The sequence below is a fragment of the Belonocnema kinseyi genome, chromosome 9 (genome assembly GCF_010883055.1).
Source record: "Belonocnema kinseyi isolate 2016_QV_RU_SX_M_011 chromosome 9, B_treatae_v1, whole genome shotgun sequence".
Classification (NCBI taxonomy): domain Eukaryota; kingdom Metazoa; phylum Arthropoda; class Insecta; order Hymenoptera; family Cynipidae; genus Belonocnema; species Belonocnema kinseyi.
Genome location: NC_046665.1, coordinates 132,764,961 through 132,783,871, shown reverse-complemented (window position 1 = coordinate 132,783,871; position 18,911 = coordinate 132,764,961). Strand labels below are relative to the sequence as shown.

At 24.0% G+C, this 18,911-nt stretch overlaps 1 protein-coding gene across 4 annotated transcripts in view; it reads right to left on the bottom strand.

The window, feature by feature from the left end:
• Positions 1-18,911, bottom strand: part of LOC117180088 (putative glutamate synthase [NADPH]) — a 276,810-nt gene that overhangs the window by 30,195 nt on the left and 227,704 nt on the right. For all 4 annotated transcript variants that reach the window (XM_033372403.1, XM_033372402.1, XM_033372406.1 and 1 more), the window contains 2 exons: positions 16,311-16,576; positions 7,819-8,216 (listed from right to left, as the gene is read on the bottom strand). In XM_033372403.1, coding sequence (XP_033228294.1) covers positions 7,819-8,216; positions 16,311-16,576 — 664 coding nt within the window. The remainder of the gene's footprint in view (positions 1-7,818; positions 8,217-16,310; positions 16,577-18,911) is intronic.

Below are 18,911 nucleotides of genomic sequence, written 5' to 3'. Positions count from 1 at the left end.
GTCCCAAGATTTTTAGCGTTCCAACCTATTTAACGTCCCAACCTATTCAGTGTCCCAACCTATTTAGTGTTCCAATCTATACAGTGTCCCAACCTATTTAGTGTTCTAATCTATACAGTGACCCAACCTATTTAGTTTCCCAATCTATTTAGTGTCCCAACCTATTTAGCGTCCCAACCTATTTAGCGTCCCAGCCTATTTAGTGTTCCAATCTATACAGTGCCCAACTTATTTAGCGCCCCAACCTATTTAGTGTCCCAGCCTATTTAGTGTTCCAATCTATACAGTGCCCAACCTATTTAGTGCTCCAATCTATTTAGTGTTTCAATCTATACAGTGTCCCAACCTTTTTAGCGTTCCAACCTATTTAGCGTCCCAACCTATTTAGTGCTCCAATCTATAGTGTCCCAAACTATTTAGTGTTTCAATCTATACAGTGTCCCAACCTTTATAGCGTTCCAACCTATTCAGTGTCCCAACCTATTTAGTGTTCCAATCTGTACAGTGTTCCAACCTATTTAGTGTTCCAATCTGTACAGTGTCCCAACCTATTTAGTTTCCCAATCTATTTAATGTCCCAACCTATTTAGCGCCCCAACCTATTTAATGTTCCAATCTATACAGTGTCCAACCTATTTAGTGCTCCAATATATATAGTGTCCCAATCTATTTAGCATCCCAACCTATTCAGTGTCCCAACCTATTTAGTGTTCCAATCTGTACAGTGTCCCAATCTATTTAGTTTCCCAATCTATTTAGTGTCCCAATCTATTTAGTGTTCCAATCTATACAGTGTTCAACCTATTTAGTGCTCCAATCTATATAGTGTCCCAACCTGTTTAGTGTTTCAATCTATACAATGTCCCAACCTATTTAGCGTTCCAAACTATTTAGCGCCCCAACCTATTAAGTTTTCCAACCTATTTAGTGCCCCAACCTATTTAGTACCTCAACCTATTTAGCGACCCAACCTGTATGACACTCTCTACTGCGAAATTTTAACATAAAAATATTAAATTACAATAAAAAATATACTAATTGATATTTTAACGAAGGAAAGATTCTCATTTTATATCAGAAAGAGTTGAATTGAACCAAAAAAAAGCAAAATGTGTCTCATCCTATAGTGTCCCAAGTTATACAGTGTTCGAACCTATGTAGTGTCCCAACCTGTATGACACCCTCTCCAGCGAATTTAATACAATAATAAATTATATTAAATAATAATATTAAATATAATATTAAATAATATTAAACAAAAGTAAAATTTCTATGAAAATGGTTGAATTTTCAACATAAAAGACGAATTTTCAACCAAAAAGGGCATCAAAAACCCAAGAAAGAGGCCATTTATATTCAAACAGATAAGTATTTAACTAAAAAGGTAAATTTTCATAAAAATAATTGAATTTTCACCCAAAAAAGATTTCAGTTTGACTTTACAACATCGAAGTATGCATTTGAAGCAAAATGTACATTTTCTATGAATTAGTTGAATTTCCAACTAAACAATTAAATTTTCAACCAAAAAGGATGACTTTTTAAGAAAATTATAGAATTTTCAACCAAAAAGTTTCATTTCTATAAAAAAATTCAATTTCTACTAAAATAGATGAATTTTTAAACCAAAAGGGCCAAGTCGCATTAAAACAGTTGAATTTTCATCCAGAAAAGATTTCATTTGGAATTTTCAGGATAAATATAATATATTTAAACAAAAAAAAAGTAAATTTTTTTTACGAAAATACTTGAATTTTCAAACTAAAATTAAAAATTATAATTCTATACTAAAATTCCTGTCCAAAGTAAAAATTATAATTCTTTACTAAAATTCCAGGGCCAAAGGTGCAAAGAAATGCAGAATCACCTAATGTCTCAACCTATTTAGCGAGCCAACCTATTTAGTGTCCCAGCCTATTTAGTGTTCCAACCTATACAGCGTCCAACCTATTTAGTGTTCCAATCTATACAGTGTCCCAATCTATTTAGTGTCCCCAACTATTTCGTGTCCCAACCTATTTAGTTTCCCAACCTATTTTGCGTCCCAACCTGTACGGCACTCTCTACTACGAAATTTTAACGTAAAAATATTAAATTGCAATAAAAAATATAATAGTTGATATTTTAACAAAGGAAAGATTCTCATTTTATGTCAGAAAGAGTTGAATTGAACCAAAAAAGCAAAATGTGTCTCAGCCTATAGTGTCCCAACCTATACAATGTTCCAACCTATGTAGTGTCCCAACCTATATGACCCTCTCTCTTGCGAATTTTTAACCAAAAAATATCTCACAGTAAAAAGATATATTAGTTAAAATTTTAAGAAAGGAAAGAATTTTCTTTTTAAATCAGACAGAGTTAAATTGAACAAAAAAAAAAAAGATGTGTCTCAGCCTATACAGTGTGTCTAGCGATTCTTGGGAACAAAATTCAAGGTCTTTTTCAGGTTTTCCAGGTCAAGAAATCAATAATTTTTAACAAAAAAAAGTAAATTTTTTTACGAAAATACTTGAATTTTCAAACTCAAATTAAAAATTATAATTCTATACTAAAATTCCAGTCCAAAGTAAAAATTATAATTCTTTACTAAAATTCCAGGGCTAAAGGTGCAAAGAAATGCAGAATTACCTAATGTCTCAACCTATTTAGCGAGCCAACCTATTTAGTGTCCCAGTCTATTTAATGTTCCAATCTATACAGTGTCCAACCTATTTAGTGTTCCAATCTATACAGTGTCCCAACCTATTTAGTGTTTCAATCTATACAGTGTCTCAACCTTTTTAGCGTTCCAACCTATTTAGCGTCCCAACCTGTACGGCACTCTCTACTACGAAATTTTAACGTAAAAATATTAAATTACAATAAAAAATATAATAGTTGATATTTTAACGAAGGAAAGATTCTCATTTTATATCAGAAAGAGTTGAATTGAACCAAAAAAGCAAAATGTGTCTCAGCCTATAGTGTCCCAACCTATACAGTGTTCCAACCTATGTAGTGTCCCAACCTGTATTACACTCTCTCTTGCGAATTTTTAACCAAAAAATATCTCACAGTAAAAAGATATATTAGTTAAAATTTTAACAAAGGAAATAATTTTCTTTTTAAATCAGACAAAGTTAAATTGAACAAAAAAAAAGATGTGTCTCAGCCTATACAGTGTGTCTAGCGATTCTTGGGAACAAAATTCAAGGTCTTTTTCAGTTTTTCCAGGTCAAGAAATCAAAATTTTCCAGGTCTCCTTTTTTACATCAAATAATGAAATAAATTTTTTTCATGCGTGTAAAAAATGAGCCATTTCATTTTTTATTTACCAAAAATGTATAAAGAAAGCCGAATAGTAAATAAACAAATTTTTGATTTTTTACGAACATGAGTGGTCTTTGTGAAATCTTTAGGAATATTTTTAAATCTTTGTAATGTCGTTGATATTATTGAAATTTTTGTGAAGTCTTTTGAAATCTTTGTGAAGTATTACAAACCTTAGTGAAAGCTTGAAATTTCGGTGAAATCTTTGAGAAATCTTTTGGCGTTTTTGAAAGTTTTTGTAAAATCTTTAAAATTCTTGAAATCTTTGAAATCTTTTTAAACTCTTACTTTAATCTTTGTTTGCGAAATCTTTTGTTGTCTGTTTAAAATAATTTAAGTCTTTTGAAATCTTCTCAAATGTGTTGAAACCTTTTGAAATCGCTTACAATCTTTGAAATGTTTTGACAATCTTTTGAAATCCTTATGAATTCTTTAAAGAAATTGTGAAATCTTCTTTAAGTCTTTTGTATTCGTTTGAAATCACTGGAAAATTTTAAACATTTGTGAAATCTTTATGAAATCATATAAAAAATTTTGAAATTGTTTAAAATCTTTGTAATGTTTTGAAATCTTAGAAATGTGGTTTTTAATTTAAGAAAATCAATGTTTAACCAAAAAAGACGAATTTTCAACTAAAAACATCATTTATTAACCAATAATTAAATAATGAAATTTTTTGTCAAAACATGAATTCTCTACCAAAAAAAAAAGGAATTTTTAAATAAAATTGTAGAATGTTCAACTGAAATAGTGTTTTCATTTTTTATTTAAGCAAACAAATATTTCCAGCAAAAAAAAAACAACAAGTTTTTAATAAATTGGCTCATTTAAAAAATAATGAATTTTTAACTAAAATGATGAATTTTTAACCTCAATAGTTGAATTGCATACCTAAAATTCAAAAAGAATTTTAAACCAATAAGATTCATTTTCTACAAAAAAATACGAATTGTACACAAATTACACGAAATTAAAAGAAAAGGTTTAATTTTGAAATTAAGAAAAAAAGAAATTTTCAATCAAATAATTAAATTTTAATCCAAAATATATACAATTTCAACAAAAAATAGAATAGTTGAATTTTTCATTAAAAGTTTAATTCTTAACCCAAAAAAATCGAATGTCAGAAAAATAGTTAAATTTCCGTTAAAAAATTCGATTTCATCCAAAGAAAAAATAATTTTTCAATCAAATAGCTCATTTTTCAACCAAAGAAATGAATTTTCAAACAAAAAGAAGAATTTTTAAACAATGATATTAACTCTCTCTCAAAAAAAAAATATATTTTATACAAGAAAAAGTCTATTTTCTACCAAAGAAGTAAAAAAACATCAATTTTCAACGAAAAAAAATTAATTTTCAATTAAAAAAGACTAATTTACATACGAACTGTTAAATTTGAGCCATAAAAGAACCATTTTGAGCTTAAAGTGGAGGAGCTAAATTTTCAGATGAAAAAATTAACTTTCAATCGAACTAATAAATTTTCAACTAAAATAATGAAACTTTAACGGTAATAGTTGCATTTTAAACCTAAAATAAATCAAGAATTTCAAACCAATAAGATTAATTTTTTACAAAAAATATGAATTTTACACAGATTACATAAATTAAAAAAAAAAGTTTCATTTTTAAATGAAAAATAGCAATTTTCAATCAAATAGTTAAATTTTCATTAAAAAAATATGAAATTTCAACAAAAAATAGAATAGTTGAATTTTCCGTTAAAAATCTAATTCTTAACTAAAAAATTCAGATTTTCAGAAAAATAGTTCAATTTTCTACTGGAATAGTTAAATTTTTAGTTAAAAAATGATTTTCAACAAAGGAGTTAGATTTTTAATCTGATATGAATTTTAAATTAAAATTACGAATATTTCAACGACAAAGTTAATTTTTATAAAAAAAAAGGTTAGCTTGTAAACTCAAATAATTGAATTTTCTAGAAAAAAAAGGAAAATTCCCAACGAAAAATGTATTAAAAAAAAATTATATTATAATTCAGAAATATTTCCTCTTCGAAATAATATTTCTAATCTAAAAACTGCTTCAAGTACTCTCTTTTTCTAAAATTTGGAAGAAGGAACTATTAATTTTCTACTAAAAAAGATGGATTTTTGATAGATTACAAATATTTTTAACCAAATATTTGAATTTTTATAGAAAAAAGATAAAAAATGCCATAATTAAATTTTGTATGGGCTAAAAACTAATTTTCAACACAAAAAAAACTAATTTTCAACACAAAAAAAACTAATTTTCAACACAAAAAAAACTAATTTTCTACAAAACAGTTGAATTTTATACTAAATTGTTAAATTTTTAAGCAAAAAGAACGAGTTTTGTATAAAACAGTGGATTTTTAACAAAAAATTATCAATTTTTATTTTTAAAAATTCATATTATCCAAACAATTCAATTTTACACAAAATTGTTAAATTTGTAACTGATACATTAATTTTTAACAATCAAAAAACGAATTTTCAACGAAAAATGTAATATTTGATATTTAAAATAAAAAATATCATTAAACAAAAAATTAAATTGTCTACAAATACAGACGAATTCTTAATCAAATTGATCAACTTTGAACCAAATAGTTGAATTTTTATCCAAGAAGATTTTTTATTTATCAAAAAATACGAATGCTTAACAGAATACATCAATTTCTAACTAAATGCTTGAAATTTTCAACGAAACAGAATACTTTTTTTTATCAGAAAAGAAGAGTTTCCAACAACTTACATATATTTTATACCGCATAGTTGATTTTTAAACTAAAATCATCAACCTTCAACCAAAAATATGGAGTAGTTAATTTATAATAGAAAAAAATTAATTTTTAATACAAAAATAAAAGAATCATCTACAAAATAATTCAATTTTCCACCAAACTATTGAATTTTCAAGAAAAGACGAATTTCCTATACAAAATAGTTGAATTTTCAACCTAAAAATATGAAGTTTCAACAAAAAAGTTCATTTTCCATCAAGTAGTTATACTGCAAGTTAAAAAAATTAATTTTTAACTGAAAAAATTAAATTTTAACCAAAAAGTTGAATTTTTAACTAAGAAATTTATTTTTCTGTCAAAAAAACAAACGAATTTTTAACAAATTGCAGAAAGGAAAACTAATTTGACATTTAAAAAAAAACGAATCTTCTACAAAACGGTTGAATTTTCTACCACATAGTTGACTTTTGTACCTAATTGTAGAATTTCTAAGACAAAAAAGATTTTTGTTGACTTTTCAACATCATAATATCAAACAAAAGTAAATTTTCTATGAAAATAGTTGGATTTTCAACATAAAAGACGAATTTTTAACCAAAAAGGGCATCAAGAAACCAAAAAACAATTAAATTTTCAACCAAAAAGGATGACTTTTTCAGAAAATTATAGAATTTTCAACCAAAAAGTTGCATTTCTATAAAAAAAATGCAATTTCTACTAAAATAGATGAATTTTTAAATCAAAAGGGCCAACGCGCATTAAAACAATTGAATTTTCATCCAGAAAAGATTTCAGTTGGAATTTTCAGAATAAATATAATAATTTTAAACAAAAAAAAAGTAATTTTTTTTACAAAAATACTTGAATTTTCAAACTCAAATTCAAAATTATAATTCTATACTAAAATTCCTTTCCAAAATAAAAAGTATAATTCTTTACTGAAATTCCAGGGCCCAAAGGGAAAACTATAATTCTTACCGGAAATTCCCTGCCCTGAATAAAAAATTGTAATTGTCTGTGAGAGTTCCCTCTCCCAATTGTCAAAATTATATTTCTTTACAGAAATTACCTGTCTCAAACTTAAAATTATAATTCTTGACTAAAATTCCCTGTCCCAGGATAAAAATTATAATTCTTCAAGAAAATTCTCTGTCCTAAATTCAAATTTATAATTATTTGCGAAAATTCCTTTTGCCAAACTCAAAATTAAGATTCTTTACTAAAATTCTCGGTCCTAAAATAAAAATTATAATTCTCAGCGAAAATTTCAGGTCCCAATTGTCAAAATTATAATTCTGAATGAGAGTTCCCTGTCCCAAAGTCAGAATTCTAATTCTTTATAAAATTTCCTATTTTAAAGTGAAAATTATATTTCTTTACTGAAATTTCCCTACTCTAAACTCAAAATTATAATTCTTTACGCCACTTTTCTGCCCTAAATTTAAATTTATAATTATTCTCGAGAAGTCCTTGTCCCAAACTCAAAAATTGCCTGTCCCAAATGAAAGTTACAATGCTTTATAAAATGTCCTGCTCTAGAGTAAAAATTATATTTCTTTTCTGAAATTCTCTGCCGCAAATTGAAAATTATAATTCTTTACTAAAATTCTCTGTCCCAGAGTATAAATTATAATTGTTCACGGAAAATTTTTAAAATTTCTGTGTAACCGTTAAAAATCCTGGAAATAATTTGAAATACTGAAATGCAATGTTCACGCAAAATCTTAAAAATTAAAAAACTAAACAATTAAAATTAAATAAAAAAAAAAACTTACCTTTGCGGTAACATCTTTTCCCACATCGACATTCGTCTTGAAGGTGATTCCTTCAGCCGCGAGAAGAGCGACCCGCCTTTGTACGACCTTCTTTGATAATTTCATGGTAGGAATTCCATATTGAAGCAATCCTCCAACTCGATCATTCCTCTCGAATACTGTAACTAGGTGGCCAACTTTGTTGAGCTGATGAGCAGCCGCGAGTCCTGCAGGTCCTGAACCCACAATCGCAATTTTCTTTCCTGTCCTCGTCTTCGGCGGATTTGCCGTGATCCATCCTTGCTCAAATGCATGATCGATTATCGCACATTCGATATTCTTTATTGTCACTGCCGGCTCATTTATTCCCAAGACGCAGGCTCCCTCGCAGGGAGCTGGACACACCCGCCCAGTGAATTCTGCGAGAATTTATTATTTCTTTAGAAATAATAATAATAAAATCACTTGATTCGGAAATCGAATCATTAAATTCAGCGGAACGTTTGCATTTTTTCAAAAATCGACCCTAAAATCTTGGTGAAATAATGAAAGTATTTTTGAAATCTTTTTAATTTATTCGAAATCATTGAAAAATCATCAGGGTGGCCGTTTTAAGCGAAGAAAAAATTCCCGGTCATTTTCCGGTTCGCAAACATTTTTCACGGCCAATAAAATTTAAAAAATCAAAATATATTCTAAACATTTTTCCATATAAATTAATAAACAACAAAAAACAAATTTAAGTATTCAAAGTGGAACTCTTGAATTTCAAACTTTTAAAATTGAACTTTAAAAGTTGAATGAAATGCAAATAAGCTGCAAAATTTAGAACTTTTAGAAATTATAGAGTTCCAAGATTCAGATTAAGTTCCAGCGATATAAATCGATTTTGACATTTTCAATAGTCTAAATTAAAGAATCAAACAATGAAATTTAAAAATTTTCAAAATTATATTATTTTGAGTAATTTTAAGCTAGACACATTAAAAATTGAAAAATAATTTTTTGCTTAACAGCTCTTAAATTAGACGCTAAATTATTTTTATTTTAAATAATCTAGGCATCTTTTGAAAGCTTTAAAATATTATTTCAAACTATTGAGAAATCTAGAAGAGGTTTTAAATTTTTCCAAATTCAAAATAATTTTTGATTTTTTTTGTCTGAAATTTTAAATATATATCAAAATTAATTGAATTTTTTCTAAAACTTTTAGAAAATCCTGCAAATTTATAAAAAAAAATTGAATTTGAATTTTTAAATAATAATACAACACTTATTATTTGTAAAAATATTAGAGTAATTTTAAGAGATATTTAGAAGTTTTAAAAAGATTCGAATTAAATTTAGAACTTGAAATAATTTCAAATACTAACAGCCGAATTTTAAATAAAATGTAGATTTTTGTAGATTTCCAAACAAAAAATTTATAATTTTTTGTAAGAATTGTGAAAGACTAAGAAGATTTTTAGAGATTTCAAAAATTATAAAAGCAGAACATGGAAGATTTTAAGGATTTTATTTGCTGGAGTTTCAAAAATTGTAGGAAAATTTCGATTAATTTAAAAATATATTTAGAAGTTCTGACTACGAACAATTAAAATCGTAACGCTAAAGATTAAAAGTTCTTCGAAAATCTAAAGATTCAAAGCTTTCTATGTAAAACAATTCAGTTCCAAATTGTTTTCTTTTAAATATTTGGTTTCAATTTACTCGTCTTAAATTAACAGTGAAATATTGCTAAATATTTGTAGGAAAAATTTTAGGAAAAATTCAAATAATTTTTAAAGATGGCTATTTGTACCAAAATTTCGATGCAAATGGTCCACGACCTAATTTAAAACAAAATATAGATTTCTTCACACTTCGAACAAAAAATTTAGAAGATTTAAGAATTTTGAAAGACTTCAGAAGAATAAAAAACATTTGCTAGGAAAATTGAAAATAATTTTTTAATTCGAAAAAGTAATTTTAAACGAATATTGAAAAAGATTTACAAAGAGTTAAAAAATTATCAGAAACTATTGAGGAAGAATTCAAGGAAATTTATTTAATTTGGCAGGTTTTTAAAGAAGTTGTAAGGGAAAAATTCTAATAATTTTAAAATATGTTTAGAAGTTCTGATTTTTTATTTTAATTATTCAAAATTTTTTTAATTTGAAACCACATGTAAATGTCGCAAGATTTTGAAATAAAATCTTGAACCATTTTAAGGATTTTTTCACTATGTAAAATAAAAATAATTTAAATTTTAATTCAAGAAGTGTTTAGCTTAAAAAAGAAAAAAAATTTGATCGTTAAATTTCTAATGTTTCTAGATTAAAATTCCTTAAAACTGTAGAATTTGGAAATTTTTTAAATGCATTGATTGATTATAAAATTTAGAGAATCGAAAATAATGACGTCGGTTTATATTTTTGGAACTGAATCTGAATCTTTGAAGTACATAGTTGAAAGTTAAACTTTATTGTTGAAAAATCAAGTTTTTTAATGTAAAATTCATCTCCTTCGCTGAAAGATTTAAAAATTGGTTGAAAATTCGTTTTTTTTTTTAAATAATTTTTTTACTGATAATTTACAAATTTTATTTAAAAAAATATCTTTTTTAGTTTAAAATTAATTTATTTTGTGAAAAATCGGTCTTTTTTGATAGAAAATTAATATTCTTGGCAGAAAATTCAACTATTTAAATTAAATACTTATTCTTTTTCTACACTAAGAAATTACTAATTAAATGGGATACAAATTAAATAATTTAGACTTACAATATTGTTAATTTAATAAAAACCTTTAATTATGACTATTAAGTTGAAAATAAACGCAAGTTTGCATTTTTTTAATAGTAGAAAAAATTAATAGGAATAATATATTAATAAATTTATTCATGAAATTTAATTTTGAAAAATAACATAAAGGAAGACCTGAAACTCTGAATTAAAAATATAATATTGACAAATCATGAAAATTTGTATTTAAAAATAAAATTATCGGAATAAATGATTTATTAATTTCAATTCTTATCAAGACTTTCGGATTGAAACAGTTACAATCTGGAAATTCTCAAATTTTGAACGGATCTAGATCAGATTTCTATACTTAAAGCACAAATCCATTAAAAAAATTATTTATTTATTTATATCTACAGTTGATAAAATAAAACTGTTTTTTACCAACAAATGTTTTTTTATAAAAAGATCTTCGATTTTAAAAACTTCTAATTCTTTCAGTCTTTAAAACTGCATTTTAAAATTCTTTAAATTAAAATATATGCTCAAAAATTAAAAAATCTAAAATGGAAAATTTGTTAAGTGAAATATTTTCGAATTAAGCATTCCAAACAAAATAATATACTAATCTATAAAAATCACAATTTGAAAAATTATTTAAGAAACTGTGAAAATCAAAGTTGGACAAAATTTTTATTCTAAAAATTTTGTAGAATTCCCGGTTGCGATATATTTAAAATATTTTTGAAATACGTATTTGGCAATATTTGTGAAATTATTGAAATCTTTGGTAAATTATTCAAATCTTTCTGATATCTTTAGAAATCTTTGCAAAATATTTGAAATATTTTTAAAAAATACTTGGTAATATTTGTGAAGTTATTGAAATCTTGGTGAAATCTTTTTAATCTAACCAAAAACTTTTAAAATTTTATGAAATCTTTGGAAAATCATTGAAATCTTCCTGATATATCTTAAATCTATGGGAAATCTTTGCGAAATCATTAAAATCTTTCTGAAATCTTTTGAATCTTTGCGATATATTAAAAATATTTTGGAATTTTACATACTTCCTAATATTTGTGAAATTATTTAAATCATTGAATTCTTTGAGAAATCTTTTAATTCTATGCGAAATCTTTGCGAAAGATTTGAAATATTTTTGAAATCTCTAATAATATTTGTGAAAGTATTGAAATCTTTTGGAAATCATTCAAATCTTTCTGATATTTTTGGAAATCTTTGCAAAACATTAAAAATATTGTTTTAAAAAACTTGATAATATTTGTGAAATTATTGAAATCCTTGAATTCTTTAAGAAATCTTTTTATTCTATGCAAAATGTTTTAAATCTTTATGAAATCTTTGCAAAATATTTGAAATATTTTTTAAATATCTGATAACATTTGAGAAATTATTATTGAAATTTTTGTAAAAGCACTGAAATCTTTGTGGAACTTTTGAAATCTATCTAAAATGTTTACGAAATATTTTAATTCTTTGTAAAATCTTTGGGAAATCATTGTAATCTTTCTAAAATATTTGAAAATATTTGTTAAGTATTTAAAATATTTTTGAAATATTTGGTAATATTTTTGAAATAATTGAAATATTTGTCAAATAATTTAAATCTTTATGCGAGCTTTGAAATCTACCTAAAATCTTTGCGAAATATTTGAAATCTTTGGGAAATTATTGTAACCTTTCTGAAATATTTGCAAATATTTGCGAATTGAAATATTTTTTTAAGAGCTGAAAATCTTCCTGAAATATCTGAAATCTATGGGAAACCTTTGCAAAATATATGACATATTTTGAAAATATTTATGAAATTATTGAAATCTTTCACAAATTATTAAAATCTTTTCAAACTAACCGCAAACTTTTTAAATTTTATGAAATCTTTGGGAAATCATTGAAATCTTTCTACTATATCTGAAATCTATGGGAAATCTTTGCAAAAAGGTCAAAATCTTTCTGAAATCTTTTGAAATCTGCGATATATTTAAAATATTTTTGAAATAAATATTTGGTAATATTTGTGAAATTATTGAAATCATTGGATTCTTTGAGAAATCATTTAAATCTATCCAAAATGTTCAAAATCTTTATGAAACATTTGCAAAAGTATTTGACAGTGAGTAGAACTTTCTACCCAAAAAACATTTTAAAAGGAAGTTGAATTTTCAAACTGAAAATATAAGTTTTCAACCAAAAGTGGAATAGATACATTTTCAGTTTGAGAAAATAATTTTTAACCCAATACCACAAATTTTCAACAAAAAATTGAATTTTCAACAAAAAATTGAATTATCTAGCAAGCAATTAATTCTTCAAATAAATACTTACATTTTTAACCAAATAGTTGAATTCTCTGTCAAATAGATCAGTTTTGAACCAAAAATGAAATGGTTACATTTTTTTTATTAACAAAAAAATTAGCGGTTAAATTGAACCATTGGCGAATTTTTAATATAATAGTTGAATCCATAGCAAAAAGAGGAATTTTTTACCGAAACAGACTAATTTTTAACAAAATATATGAATTTTCTACCCGATAATACGAAATTTCAAAAAAAAGTTTATTTTCTACCACGTAGTTAATATTTCGAATGAATAGTTTAATTTTAAACCAGTTTTTTTAGCACAATAGTTGAATTTTTAAATAATAATATAAGTTTTAAACAAAACAAAAAAACGAATTTTGAACCGATTGAATTCTACTAAATAACTCTAATTAAAAAAAAACACATTTGAATCCTCAGCCAAAATGATGATTTTTCAAAACAGAAGATTAATTTTTTATTCAAGAAGACGAATTTTTAAGAAAAAAGTTAAAGTTGAAATATATAATTAGAAATATTTGTGAAATTATTGAAATATTGGTGCAATCTTTTAAATCTATCTAAAATCTTTTCGAAATATTTGAAATTTTTGGGAAATTATTGTAACCTTTCTGAAATATTTGCGAATTATTAGAAATATTTTTTTAATATTTGATAATATTGGTGAACTTATAGAAATCTTTGTGAAATCGTTCCAATCTTTCTGATATCTTTAGAAATCATTGCAAATATATTACATATTTTGGAAATATTTGGTAAAATTTGTGAAATTATTTTAATCTTTTTAATCTAACCGAAATCTTTTTAAATTATATGAAAGCTTTAGGAAATCATTGAATTCATCTGAAATCTATGGAAAATCTTTGCGAAATTATTACAATTTTTGTAAAATCTTTCTGAAATCTTTGCGATATATTAAGGATATTTTTTTTTATATACAATTGGCAATATTTGTGAAATTATTGAAATCATTAAATTCTTTCAGAAATCTTTTAAATCTATCCGAAATTTTATAAATCTTTAAGAAACATTTGCGAAATATTTGATAATATTTGTGAAATTATTGAAATCTTTGTGCAATCTTTCGGAAATGTTTGGAGATATTTGCGAAGAATTTGAAATATTTTTTTAATATCTGATAATATTGGCGAAATTATTGGAATCTTTGGAAAATCATTCAAATCTTTCTGATATCATTAAAAATCTTTGAAAAATCTTTGATGTGTTAAAAAAAAATTGTTAATATTTGTGAAATTATTGAATTCTAGGAGAATTCTTTTAAATCTATGCGAAATGTTTTAAATCTTTGTAAAATATTCGAAATATCTGATAATATTTGTGAAATTATTGAATTTTTTGTAAAAGCACTAAAATCTTTGTGGAACCGTTGAAATATATCTAAAATTTTTGCGAAATATTCTAATTCTTTGTAAAATATTTGGGAAATCATTGTAATCTCTCTGAAATATTTGTTAAGTATTTAAAATATTTTTGAAATATTTGGTCATATTTGTCAAATAATTTTAATCTTTATGCGATCTTTGGGAAATTATTGTAACCTTTCTGAAATATTTGAAATATTTTTTTAATATCTGATAATATTGGTGAAATGATTGAAATCTTTGTGAAATCATTCTAATCTTTCTTAAATCTTTGCAAAATATATGATATATTTTGGAAATATTTTTTAAATTATTGAAATCTTTCATAAATTATTGAAATCTTGGTGAAATATTTTTAATCTAACCAACATTTTTTTAAAATTTTATGAAATCTTTCGAAAATCATTAAAATCTTCCTGTTATATCTAAAATCTATGGGAAATCTTTGCGAAATCATTAAAATCCTTTTGAAATATTTTGAAATATTTGCGATATACGAAATATATTTTATAAATTCGAAATTATTTAAATCTTTATGAAACCTTTGCGAAATATTTGAAATATTTTTAAAATATCTGATAATTATAATTATGAAAAAATTGTTGAATTTTCCGCCCGATACTAATAATTTTCAACCAACAAGTTTATTTTCCACTAACTAGTTAATATTTCGAATAAATAGTTTAATTTTAAACCAAATAGTCGTTTTTTGACATAATAGTTGAATTTTTAAATGAAAATATAAGTTTTCAACAACAACAAAAAAAAAACGAATTTTGAACCGGCTGAATTCTACTAAAAAACTCGAATTTTTGAAAAAGTATTTGAATCATCGACCAAAATGATGATTTTTCAAAACAGAAAATTAATTTTTTATTCAAAAAGAGGAATTTTTAACAAAAAAAGTTAGTTTTCCACCAGGTAGTTATTTCTTCAAATAAATAGTCAAATTTTTAAACAAATAGTTAAATTTTCTACCAAATAGATAGGTTTTAAACGAAAAACGAAATAGTTACATTTTTAGTTTTAAAAAATCATTTAAAAGAAAATTTCTACTAGTTAAATGAAACCAAAAAATACCATTTTTTAACAAAATAGTTGAATACGCAACCGAGATGATGATTTTTCAAAAAAGATTAATTTTTTATTAAAAAAGAGAAATTTTTAACAAAAAAGTTAATTTAAATAAATAGTTAAATTTTAAAACAAATAGTTGAATTTTCTACCAAATAGATAAGTTTTCAACGAAAAAAATACTACGTATTTTCAATAAAATTATTTATTTTATACCAAGTAGTTAATATTTCAAATTAATAGTTTAATTTTAAACCAAGTAGTTTAATTTTCTACCATAACAGTTGAATTTTCAACAAAACAGATGCATTTTTTACCCAAAAATATACCCATTAATAATTTTAAACCAAATTGTTGAATTTTCAAGCCAAAAATATTCTGAAATATTTTATTAATATTTGATAATATTAGTGAAATGATTGAAATCTTTGTGAAATCATTCTAATCTTTCTGAAATCTTTTCAAAATATATGACATATTTTGGCAATATTTTTGAAATTATTGAAATCTTTCATAAATTATTGAAATCTTGGTGAAATATTTTTAATCTAACCAAAAATTTTTAGAATTTTATGAAATCTTTCGAAAATCATTGAAATCTTCCTGTTATATCTAAAATCTATGGGAAATCTTTGCGAAACCATTAAAATTCTTTTGAAATATTTTGAAATATTTGCGATATACGAAATATATTTTATAAATTCAAAATTATTTAAATCTTTATGAAACCTTTGCGAAATATTTGAAATATTTTTAAAATATCTGATAATTATAATTATGAAAATCTTTGTGAACTTTTTGAAATCAATGTCAAATTTTTCTGAAATATTTGTAATCTATCCGAAATAAATGCGAATTATTAGAAATTTTTGTAAAATCATTGAAAATTTCTAAATAATATAATATTATTATACGATGTAGATTGGAAAATTCAATTTTTCAGAGGGGGGGGGGGGGTAAAAAAAGGGTAGATAATTAATGCAACGAACCTGGAAAATTGTTTGTTTGAAGCAACTGATTGAGAGCTTCTTTCCAGTTCGATTGGAACACCAAGTCGTTCCACTTTGGAATGATATTTCCAAGAGGACATCCGTGGCTACTTTGACAGAAAGGCACTCCACATTCCATGCATCTCGCTGCCTGGACTCGCAATCCCTTACGAACTCCCTGGAAATTGTAGATCTCGTCCCAATCGTTCACCCGTTTCTCTACTGGTCTGTAATTCGTCTTCTCTCTCGAATATTTCATAAATCCCCTTAAAAATATCAAGGTTTCTAATGAGTTATTCTACAATGAGTAGAACTTTCTACCCAAAAAAAAAAATTTAAAAGGATGTTGAATTTTCAAACTAAAAATATAAGTTTTCAACCAAAAGTGGAATAGATACATTTTCAGTTTGAAAAAATAATTTTTAACAACAAAAAAAAAACAATTTTTAAACAGTTAAATTGAACCATTGACGAAAAAGAATATTAATTTTGTACTCAAAAAGACAAATTTTCAACAAAATAGATTAATTTACCACAAAACAGTTAAATTTTCCACCCAGATGAATTTTCAAAAAAGAATATTAATTTTTTACCCAAACAGACTAATTTTCAACAAAATAGATAAATTTTCCACCCGATACTACGAATTTTCAACAAAAAAGTTTATTTTCTGCTAATTAATTAATATTTTGAATAAATAGTTTAATTTTTAACCAAATCATTTCATTTTCTTCCATAATAATTTTTTAAGAAAAAATGTTCATTTTCTACCTAGTAGTTGATTCTTCAAATAAATAGTTAAATATTTAACCAAATATTGAATTTTTTACAAGATAGATCAGTTTTAAAACAAAAATGAAATATTTACATTTTTATTTTAAAAAATTAAGTTTAACAAAAAAAATTTACCGGTTAAATGGAACCAGTGACGAATTTTTAACAAAATAACTGAATTCATAGCCAAAAACATGAATTTTCAAAAAACAACATTAATTTTGTACCCAAAACAACATTTTTGCAACAAAATAGATGAATTTTCCATCAAACAGTTGAATTTTCCATTCCAAGTAGTTAATATTTCGAATAAAGTTTAATTTTAAACCAAATAGTTTTTTTTAGCATAATATTTGAATGCTTAAATAAAAATATAACTTTTAAGCCAAAAAGAAAACGAATTTTTAACCGGTTGAATTCTACTAAATAACACGAATTTAAAAAACAAATATTTGAATTCTCAACCAAAATGATGATTTTTCAAAACAGAAGATTAATTTTTTATTAAAAAAGACGAATTTTTAACAAAAAAGTTAATTTTTGACCAAGCAGTTAATTCTTCAAATAAATAGTAAAATTTTAAAACAAATAGTAGAATTTTCTACCAAATAGATAAGTTTTTAAACGTAAAAAGAAATAGTTACAATTTTATGTTTAAAAATTCATTTTTAACAACAAAATTTTACCGGCCAAAAAGATGAATTTTCAAAAAAGAATATTAATTTCATACCCAAAGACAAATTTTTCACAAAATATATGAGATTTTCCACAAAATTGTTGAATTTTCCACACGACACTACGAATTTTACACAAAAAAGTTTATTTTCTACTAATTAGTTAATATTTCGAATAAATAGTTTAACTTTTAACGAAATAATTTCATTTTCTTCCATAATAGTTGAATTTTCAAATTAAAATATAAGGTTTTAACAACAAAAAACAACGAATTTTGAACCGGTTGAATTCTACTAAAGAACACTAATTTTTAAAAATTTTGAATCCTCAACCAAAATGTAATTTTTGGAAAACAGAGAATTCATTTTTAATTAAAAAAGACGAATTTTTTACAAAAAAAAAGTTAATTTTCTACCAAGTAGTTAATTAGTCAGATAAATAGTTAAATATTTAACCAAATATTGAATATTTTACAAAATAGATCAGTTTTAAAACAAAAATGAAATAGTTGCATTTTTATTTATTTATTTATTTATTTTTAAAAATAGTTTTAAAAAAAATGTTACCGGTTCAATTGAACCATTGACGAATTTTTAACAAAATAATTAAATCCATAGCCAAAAAGATACATTTTCAAAAAAGAACATTAATTATGTACCAAAAAAAAACAAATTTTCAACAAAATAGATTAATTTTCCACACTACGAATTTTCAACAAAAAAAGATTATTTTCTACTAATTAGTTAATATTTCGAATAAATAGTTTAATTTTTAACCAAATAATTTCATATTCTTCTATAATAAATGAATTTTCAAATAAAAATATATGTTTTCAACAAAAACAACAAAAAAAACTAATTTTGAACCGGTTGAATTCTACTAAATAACACTAATTTAAAAAAAATTTGAATCCTCAACCAAAATGATATTTTTTGAAAACAGAGAAATAATTCTTTATTCAAAAAGAGGAATTTTTAACAAAAAAAAGTTAATTTTCTACTAAGTAGTTAATTCTTTAAATAAATAATTAAATATTTGACCAAATAGTTGAATTTTCTACCAAATAGATAATTTTTAAAACAAAAATGAAATAGTTACATTTTTAGTTTAAAAAATTAATTGTTAACAACGAAATTTTACCGATTAAATTAA